The 10,155-nt window shown below is 44.5% G+C and overlaps 1 protein-coding gene across 1 annotated transcript in view; it reads right to left on the reverse strand.

Moving 5' to 3' along the window:
• Nucleotides 1-3,829: 3,829 nt before the first annotated feature.
• The window catches only part of COPS3 (COP9 signalosome subunit 3), a 42,541-nt gene continuing 36,215 nt past the window's right edge, over nucleotides 3,830-10,155 (reverse strand). Inside the window, exons 9-11 of the mRNA XM_011975299.1 lie at nucleotides 5,931-6,044; nucleotides 4,492-4,572; nucleotides 3,830-4,161 (exon numbers count right to left, since the gene is read on the reverse strand). Coding sequence (XP_011830689.1) covers nucleotides 4,108-4,161; nucleotides 4,492-4,572; nucleotides 5,931-6,044 — 249 coding nt within the window. The 3' untranslated portion in view covers nucleotides 3,830-4,107. The remainder of the gene's footprint in view (nucleotides 4,162-4,491; nucleotides 4,573-5,930; nucleotides 6,045-10,155) is intronic.

Consider the following 10,155-nt stretch of genomic DNA (forward strand, 5'->3'; position numbering starts at 1 on the left):
TGTATTTTTTAGTAGAGACGGGGTTTCACCGTGTTAGCCAGGATGGTCTCGATCTCCTGACCTCGTGATCCGCCCGTCTCGGCCTCCCAAAGTGCCATATCTTTGATTTCAACCCTTAGTACATGTGGCTTGGTGACTTCGTGGCCAAGGTGAGAACTGGCTTGTGGAAGACAGGTCGGTGGCTTGGTGAGTCTGTGTGGCCAGCAGTCTCCGATCTGTGCAGTGTATTAACGTGTCAGGGCTGAGTGTTCTGGGATTTCTGTAGAGCCTGGTAAGGGCTCCTGAACCAATTGTTTCTATCTTGCCGGTCTATCTGGGTTAGAAAAGTCCAAGCCGTAGGACCCAGTTTCCTTTCTTAGCTGATGTTTTCCTGCCAGAACACCATGAGCTGCTACTTGTCTTGAGTTGGAAGCAGTTTGCATTTCCACCTGTAAATGTATTCATCCTTTTAATTTATGTAAGGTTTTCTTGTACGCAATTCTCGATTCTTTGAGATGATAACACATTTTGGTTTTTTACTGTTATGTGAGAACATCAGGCCCCGGCAACATGTCATTGTGTAAGGAAAAATGAAAGTACTGCTATAAAAGAAACAAAAAAATTGGCTGGGCACGGTGGCTCGCGCCTGTAATCCCAGCACTTTGGGAGGCCGAGGTGGGTGGATTGCTTGAAGTCAGGAGTTTCAGCCTAGCCTGGCCAACATGGTGAAACCCTGTCTCTAGTAAAATGCAAAAGTTAGCTAGGTGTGGTGGCAGGTGCCTGTAATCCCAGCTACTAGGGAGGCTGAGGTGGGAGAATTGCTTAAACCCAGGAGGTGGAGGTTGCAGTGAGCCGAGATCACACCACTTCACTCCACCCTGGGCAACAGAGCAAGACTCCCATGTCAAAAAAAAAAAAAAAAATCAGGAGTCTCACTGAGGTAGTAGCTACAGTGAGCAGATACCATCCCTTAGGGGTTGGGGAACAAAGGGAAAAGATTGGGATGAATAGAATTTAGAATTCTGAAGGAGGGCACAGTGGGAAGATGGGGGAGGCCTGCCTCCGGCCCTTGTATCTCTAAGGGGCTGTGCTGAGGCTGATTCTAGGAGCATGGGGGAAACTGCACACTGGAAGCAGACTTGCCTGGACAATACTGCTCAACAGAGGCAGATGCAGGGAGCCTGTCGCCTTCTCCTCCAAGCTGTCATCCCCTTCCTGCTGGTTTGCAGAGGGTCTAGCCCAAGAATCACAAAGCAGCACACAGAACAGGGGATTCAAAGCTGAGAGGACTGTGAGCAGCACTCCCCTCAAACACTGACTCAGGGTTTGCAGGGACTGGGACAAGGTTCTAAATAATATGTCCCTTTTCAGTTCAAAGTTTCCAAAAAAAAAAAAAAAATGCAGTATTTTAATGAATCCACCTTGGGAAAAAGATTATAATAGCGTCCACATCATTAGCAGCTCACAAGAGAGTTACTTTTCACTTACATAGTCACGACTGACAAGTACTAGCAGTTCGCAGACACATTTTAAGTGATTTTTGATTTCAGATTCAGATGAGAAGCTAATTTCGTTTTTTTAAACAACAGGGTCTGTAATTCATTACACAGATAAAAGATCATTTGCCATTAAATATTTTGTTTCCTAAGTGCAGGTATATGTAAACAAGTGAAAGTGATGCAACCCACAAATAGTCCTAATTCAAGTGCTAGAGAATTTGACAGTTTAGTTGATGGGTCAGAAAACTACAGGCTTCAGGTCAGACCTAGCATGCTGCCTACTTTGGTTTTTTTTTTTTTTTTTTTGAGAGGGAGTTTTGCTCGTCGCCCTTGCTAGAGTGCAATGGCGTGATCTTGGCTCACTGCAACCTCCATCTCCCGGGTTCAAGCAATTCTCCTGCCTCAGCCTCCCGAGTAGCTGGGATTACAGGTGCCTGCCACCACGCCTAGCTAATTTTTGTATTTTTAGTAGGTCAGGCTGGCCTCGAACTCTTGACCTCAGATGATCCGCCCACCTTGGCCTCCCAAAGTGCTGGGATTACAGGCGTGAGCCACCGTACTCGGCCACTGCCTACTTTTTATAGTTTTACTAGTAACATAGCCACAGTCGCTCATGTACAGCTTTACATTTCCCTGCAGCAACACAGGAGTTACAATAGGCCATATGACCTCCAAAGCCTAAGTGTGGACTCTTCTAGGGTAACGTTTTATGTGACTCATGAGGTTTCTTTTTTTTTTTTAAATACAGAGTCTTGTTCTTGTCACCCAGGCTGGAGTGCAATGACACAATCTTGGCTCACTAAAACCTCCGCTTCCCGGGTTCAAGCGATTCTCCTGTCTCAGCCTCCTGAGTAGCTGAAATTACAGGCACCCACCACCATGCCTGGCTAATTTTTTTGTATTTTCAGTAGAGACGGCGTTTCACCACGTTGCCCAGGCTGGTCTCAAACTACTGACCTCAGGTGATCACCTGCCTCGGCCTCCCAAAGTGCCGGGATTACAGGCATTCCACCACACCCAGCTGAGGTTTCTTTTTTAAATAATGAAAATGTGCCTTACCAGACAACTTGAAACATTTAAGAATTGAATGTTTGTAGTAATTTTTTTTTTTTTTTGAGATGGAGTCTTGCTGTGTCGCCCAGGCTGGAGAGCAGTCGCACAATCTCGGCTCACTGCAAGCTCCGCCTCCTGGGTTTGCGCCATTCTCCTGCCTCAGCCTCCAGAGTAGAGTAGCTGGACTACAGGGGCCCGCCACCACACCCAGCTAATTTTTTGTATTTTTTAGTAGAGACAGGGTTTCACCGTGTTAGCCAGGATGGTCTTGATCTCCTGACCTCGTGTTCCACCTGCCTCGGCCTCCCAAAGTGCTGGGATTACAGGTGTGAGCCACCGCGCCCAGCTGAGGAGAGAAATGTTTTTTAAGGACCAAATTTGATGTGTTTTAACCTGACCACACTTTATTCTGCTCCACACGATTCCAGGGCTAAATCAGTAAATCCTAGTCCAAATTCCTGTTATAGGAGAGGCCCTGAATATAATCAAAATGAAACGATCAGTTTACCTGAAATGCTTTGAGAAGAAAAAGTAGGAAAGCCTGCCATTTGTCTCTTAAAAACTCTAAGTCAAGAGGGGGAAAAAAGCCATTTTCAAGACTACAAAATTGTAGTGCACACTAAAGGTTGGAAAGCACCTTTGACACCACCTGGGCAACACGGCAAAACCCCATCTCTACAAAAAAAAAAAAAAATTAGCTGGCTGTGGTGGTGCTTGCCTGTAGTCCAGCTACTTTGGAAGCTGAAGTGGCAGAATCACCTGAGCCTGGGAAGTTGAGGTAAGCCGTGATGGCACCATTGCACTGCAGCCTCAGTGACAGAGACCCTGTCTCCAAAAAAAAAAAAAAAAAAAAAAGTGAAGCACCAATGGCATCTCATAATCCACAACTCATACTCTTACTAATATGCATGTTAATTTTAATTTTAAAAATTAACTTATGCCTCAGGGACGCTATCCTTTGTTTTCTTTTTTTTTCGTAAATAGAGACAGGGTCTCACTATGTTCACCAAGGTGGTCTGAATTCCTGGCCTCAAGCAATCCTGCCTCGGCTTCCCAAAGTGCTAGGATATTACAGGTGGGAGCCACTATGTCTGTCTGTCTGGACTTTTTTTCTTTTTATTTTCTGAAGACACTGATGACAACTTTTATATTTTTTTAAGATACAAATTTGTCAATGAATAAAACAACTTTCAGATTCAAATCTTCCAAAGATTCCTAAAATCCAACTATTTCTGTTCACAATGAATGTGCTTATTAAAAACTTTTCAGAGGAGAAAAAAGTGATGCAGAAGACACATTAATGTTCAAGCAACTTAAAACAAAAAGGTAGATTTAATGCAATAACAATAATCTGAGGATAAATAAATCCACGACAGACTTTAAAGTTTGCAAATCTGTTTCCTTTCTTTGCAGAGAGAATGGTTTTCTGAAAGCACATAGGACTGAAGATGTCAAAACAAAACTTAATTTCTTAGTCTCCAGGTGACACAGGCTTGGTCCTCTCTGCTGCCCTCCGAACACTTGCCACTGGCCAAGATGGTAGTTTCTCTTGTTTAGCTCAGGATGGATGTTAGTTTCAAGAATAACTGGATGGTTTGTTTCCTGAATCATCTTCTTGTGAGCCCATACTCTGTAAAGGGAAAGTGAAGTTATGTATTTATGTTTGCTTTTATCGAGGGTTCCCCAGCAGCCCAATAAGCACACCAGTTACCCTGTCCCTCCCAGAACAAAGCCACCCTGTGAACAAGGGCAGGCAATTCCAGGAACCACCCTAAGCATCCCTAAGTGTACTTCCAGGCCATTGTTTGAAAATGCTCTAAACTAGTATTTCTCCATGACTGTACCGGTAAGGGTTTCAAGAAATATTTAGTAACCTGAAACTTAATTCCTGTGCCTGATGTGACAACGCCCCTCCTTCTCCACCCAGCCTACTTCTTATAATAAGGGGAACCCTCATCACCTTTTGTACAAACTGAGGGTTCACTGTGATCTCCTGGTCCATGGCTTTCAGCCGCTCATCCAGCTCTATGCATTTCAGCATCTGCATGACAGACACATTAGAAGGTGGTCAGCGGCAGGTTTAGGTCAGCTGCATCCTTTCTAACTTCGACTGTTCACAAGGACGCTGTAGGTTCACAATCTCTTGACATGAAACCCCTGGGGCCACATGGGTTTTGGAGCCAGCATATTTTGGACTCAGAAAGCTAATACATGTATCATATAATACCCAACCTCCCACCCAGCAGGATCTAGGCAAACCTCATAATCAAACACATAGTATCTTTTACAGGGAAACTGGAGTATATTCACACTGAGATCAATGAAGACTAGACACCATTTCAGGTGACATTTTGCCATCAAATTGTTATAAAAAAAGTTTTCTGAGATTTAATATTCAGTTCACTTCACTGCTCAGAGGTAAAAAACAGAGACCACCCACAAAACGCCCCCTTCAGCCCCCAGAATCAGGACAGCATGCCCTCAGGAGACAGGCTGCAGCCCAGTGTTGCCTGAAGGGGACCGTCAGGGAGGGCTTTGCTCTTCTCCAGCCACCCCGACTCTGCTTCTCACATAGCTCCAGAGATGTTTCCTGATCTCCCAACCTGGAACTCCACAGACATTTCAGCAAAAACACAAGGCTCTATGTTGTAAGTGGCAGCTGTGAATAGATAAAGTTATACTAGGGCCTTTAAGTGTTTTCAGAGTTAAGGGAGGTTTTGATGAGCTAGCTGGGATATCTAACCCACCATTTATTTATAGCCATACAATCTGGGAGAGTTTTGATTTTTGAGGCAGTCTCCCTCTGTTGCACAGGCTGGGGTGCAGTGGCACGATCTTAGCTTACTGCAACATCTGCCTCCCAGGTTCCAACAGATTTTCCTGCCTCAGCCTCCAGAGTAGCTGGGATTATAGGCACAAACCACAACACCCAGCTAATTTTTTATTTTTTATTCTTTTTTAGTAGAGACAGGGTTTTGCCATGTTGGCCAGGCTGGTCTTGAACTCCTGACCTAGGTGATCCACCCAAAGTCAGTGGATTTGAGCCTCCCAAAGTGTTGGTATTATAGGCGTGAGCCCCCACACCCAGCCTGGAAGAGTTTTAAGCAGCCCATTCTGGGTTTATTTTGTTGTTGTTGCTTTTCTTGAGACAGAGTCTTGCTCTGTCACCCAAGCTGGAGTGCGGTGGCACAATCTTGGCTCACTGTAACCCCCATCTCCAGGGTTCAAGCGATTGTCCTTAAGCAGCCCATTTTGAAATTAACTTTCTAGTAACTAAGATGTTCATAGACTGGGAACTACCTGTACTTAAAACTAAAATTATCCTGGAACATAGAAGCAGTATTTCAAATACATCTCGACCATCAATTAAAAAAATAAAAACCTGGCATTCATGTTTACCTCCTGATCAATATTATGAAGCATGGCCGGGTTATTATATTTTTCAGGGTTATCATGGAAACTGACCATACCATCCTTCTGGTTAATACTTGCAAAAATCTCACCATCTTCTATCTACAAAAAAAAACCAAAACAAAACAGGAAAGCAGTTGAGATCTGAATGCTATATGAATAGTCATCCAGTATAATCAGAGAGAAGCATAGAAGGCAACATGGATATAAATAAACTTGTATATTTTTAAGTGCCATGTTTATCCAAGTATTTATTAAATACCTACTATTTGCTAGGCACCATTATCGATGCTAAGAGGTGCAAAACTGATACACATACACAAAATCCCTGCCCCTGCATTTTTGTTTTTGAGGTGAGGTTCACACAACATAATTAACCATTTAATTTAATTTATTTATTTGAGATGGAGGCTCGCTCTGTCCCCCAGGCTGGAATGCAGTGGTGCGTTCTCAGCTCACTGCAACCTCTGCCTCCCGGGTTCAAGCAATTCTCCTGCCTCAGCCTCCCAAGTAACTGGAATTATAGGTGCCTGTCACCATGCCAGGCTAATTTTTTTGTTTTCTGGTTTTTTTTTGAGATGGAGTTTCACTCTTGTTGCCCAGGCTGGAGTGCAATGGCGTAATCTTCACTCACTGCAACCTCCGCCTCCTGGGTTCAAGCGATTCTCCTACCTCAGCCTCCCGAGTAGCTGGGGTTACAGGCATGCGCCACCACGCCCGGCTAATTTTGTATTTTTAGTAGAGATGGGGTTTCTCCATGTTGATCAGGCTGGTCTTGAACTCCCAACCTCAAGGTGATCCACCCACCTCGGCCTCCCAAAGTGCTAGGATTACAGGCATGAGCCACCGCGCCTGGCCATTTCTTTGTATTTTTAATAGACATGGGATTCACCATATTGGCCAGGCTGGTTTTGAACTCTTAACCTCAAGTGATCCACCCGCCTTGGCCTCTATTTTTAATAGACACGGGATTTCACCATGTTGGCCAGGCTGGTTTTTAACTCTTAACCTCAAGTGATCCACCCACCCTGGCCTCCCAAAATGCTGGGATTATAGGCATGGGCCACCGCGCCTGGCCTACCATTTTAAAGTGAGCAATTAATTGGCACTGAATGCATTCTACAATGTTGTGCAACCACCATCTCTAGTTCTGGAGCATTTTCATCACCCCAGAAAGAGGTCCTAGGCCCATTAGCAGTTCCTCCCCATTCCCTCCTCTTCCTCCCAGTCCCTGGAAACCACCAATCTGTTCTTGTCTCTTATAGATTTGCCTTTTCTGGATATATGAATGGAATCATACACTATGTAATCTTTTGTGGTCTGGGTTCCCTTAGCATGATGTGTTTGAGGTGCCCTTGCATTTTTCAACATCAACTGCATTGAGATATAATTTACACTGCCTTTTGTTTTTGAGATGGGGTCTCGCTGTGTCGCCCAGGCTGGAGTACAGTGGCTCGATCTCTGCTCACTGCAACCTCCACCTGCTGGGTTCAGGGGATTCTCCTGCCTCAGCCTCCTAAGTAGCTGGGACTACAGGTGCATGCCACCATGCCCAGCTAATTTTTTGTATTTTTAGTAGAAATGAAGTTTTGCCATGTTGGCCAGGCTGGGCCACTGTACTTTAAAAAGTAAAGCCTAACAGGTTTTCATTTTATCCCAGTGGAAACTATCCTCTGATTCTTCAAGATAAGTTCACTACCACTGGGGATTCCAAGATAGATTCAAGGTCTATATATCATTTATTTGCATCAGTTACTGGGGATTTATTTGACTGATCCTCAAAGCCAAATCTTGCCCATGAAGTCAAAAAGTGAGATACCAATAAAAGTGCCAAACAGGTATTTAATTTCTAACAAGATGTTCCACACGGTGATAATCACTTGTCCATTTGTTAGCAGTGAAACTGCTGGCCTACTCCTCTCTAGCTTTGGAAGGGATAGATGCCAGTTAGTGAAACAGCAACCAGTCCAATACATATTATATAAAATGCATAGTTCTCTATATGATCACAGAGAGCTGCTGCTTTAAGCAGATGGAATGTACCTAAGCAAAATTTGGAGTTACCTTCACCACAGCAGCACTATTCATAATAAAGAAACCAGAATTGGAAACAACCCCAATGTCCAACTATTTATTTATTTTTTGGGAACGAGTCTCGCTCTGTCGCCCAGGCTGGAGTGCAGTGGCATGATCTTGGCTCAATGCAAGCTCCGCCTCCAAGGTTCACGCCATTCTCCTGCCTCAGCCTCCCAGTAGCTGGGACTATAGGCACCTGCCACCACGCCCAGCTAATTGTACTTTTAGTAGAGATGAGGTTTCACTGTGTTAGCCAGGATGGTCTTGATCTCCTGACCTCGTGATCTGCCCGCCTCAGCGTCCCAAAGTGCTGGAATTATAGGTGTGAACCATCTCACCCGGCCTATTTATATTTTTGAGACAGAGTTTTGCTCTTGTCACCCAGGCTGGAGTGCAATGGCATGATCTCCAGTCACTGCAACCTCCGCCTCCTGGGTTCGAGCAATTCTCCAGCCTCAGCCTCCCAAGTAGCTGGGGTTACAGGCACCCACCACCACGCCCAGCTAATTTTTTTTTGTATTTTCAGTAGAGACAGGGTTTCACCATGTTGGCCAGGCTGATCTTGAACTCCTGACCTCAGGTGATCCGCCTGCCTCAGCCTCCCAAAGTGCTGGGATTACAGGCACCACGCCCACCCTGTCCAACTAATTGAAATGGAAAGGCGTATCAAACACTGGAACATTGTAGCCTTGAAAATGAATGAACTACAGCTACATACAGCATCACACATGACTCTCACAATGCTGAGCCAAAAAAACCAGATCCCCAGAAAGTATGTGCTGTATGTTTCCTTCTACATTAAGCTCAGAAACAAACACAACTAAAATAGGATGTTAGAAGTCAGGATGGGAACGACCTTTCTAGAGAGGCACAGAGCTGGAAGCAGGCATGAGGGATTATTTTCCAGGTGCTGGTCATATTCTGTTCCTTCTAGGTGTTGGAATCTTTGTGAAAATGTGTTTAGTTGTACAGTTAAGTGTACTTTTCCAATGTTTACTTTAAAAAAAAGAAAAAAAAAAACCCTGCCCTCACAGACCTTTCATTCCAGGAGAAGGGTTTCTAAAGCCTGGCAGTTCTGACATTTGGGAGCATATAATGCTTTGGTGTGTGGGCTGTCCTGGGTACTGTAGGATGTTTAGCAGCATCCCTGGCCTGTATCCATTCGATGCCAGTAGCACCCCCATCTGTGAAAACCAAAACTGCTTCCAGATGTTGCCTAATGTCTCCTGGCAGACAAAATCACCCTCAGAGGAGAACCACTGCTCCAGAGCCTGTCAGGGTGTCTGGGCTGGTTAAGCAGGGTTCAAAACTCACAACCACTTTGACCCCTCAATGCATTGCTAGCTTGTATGTCCTGTCTGGTGTCATAACCACTCATGTGTTTCTTCTCACTCACACTGAAGAGGGAATTTCTTGGGGAAAGAGTCTATAGCTTACTTATTCTGTGCAAGCCCTGTGGGGTTACTAAGATGCTCTTAGCAGACACAAGTCATAGAGGTATGATTTTGTTTGGTGTGTACATGTTTTGAGTGGTAGGTTGAAGCAAAAAACCCTTTAGAACACTTGTAAATTGAACTATCAAAATGAAATACTCAGCTGGGTGCAGTGGCTGGATCCAGCTGTAATCCCAGCACTTTGGGGGGCCAAGGTGGGAAGGTCACTTGAGGCCAGAAGTCTCAAGTTATGCCTGGCCAACATAATAAGACCCTGTCTCTATAAACAATTTAAAAATCAGCTGGGTGTGGTGGCACACATCTGTAGTCCCAGCTACTTGGGAGGCTGAGGTGAGAAGATCATTTAAGCCTAGGCAGTCAAGGCTGAAGTGAGCCATGATTACGCCACTGCACTCCAGCCTGGGCAACACAGCAAGACCTTGTTTCAATAAATCAATCAATCAAAATACGGTATTCTGTTATCACAAGGGAAACTAGTTTTATTACTCCTAATTCTGAAATCATACAGGGGGTCATATGAAGCTTTGCCTGTCCTGAGCTGAGGACACAGGTTTTCAGTGAACTAAAACCAGATCAGAACTATATACTTATATAACTGAATAGGTAGGTAGATTACAATACATCACTGTGGCGGGTTATCATACAGTCATTTAAATGATGCTTATCCAAATCAGGAGTGGATG

The sequence above is a fragment of the Mandrillus leucophaeus genome, unplaced genomic scaffold (assembly GCF_000951045.1).
Source record: "Mandrillus leucophaeus isolate KB7577 unplaced genomic scaffold, Mleu.le_1.0 Scaffold153, whole genome shotgun sequence".
NCBI classification, from domain to species: domain Eukaryota; kingdom Metazoa; phylum Chordata; class Mammalia; order Primates; family Cercopithecidae; genus Mandrillus; species Mandrillus leucophaeus.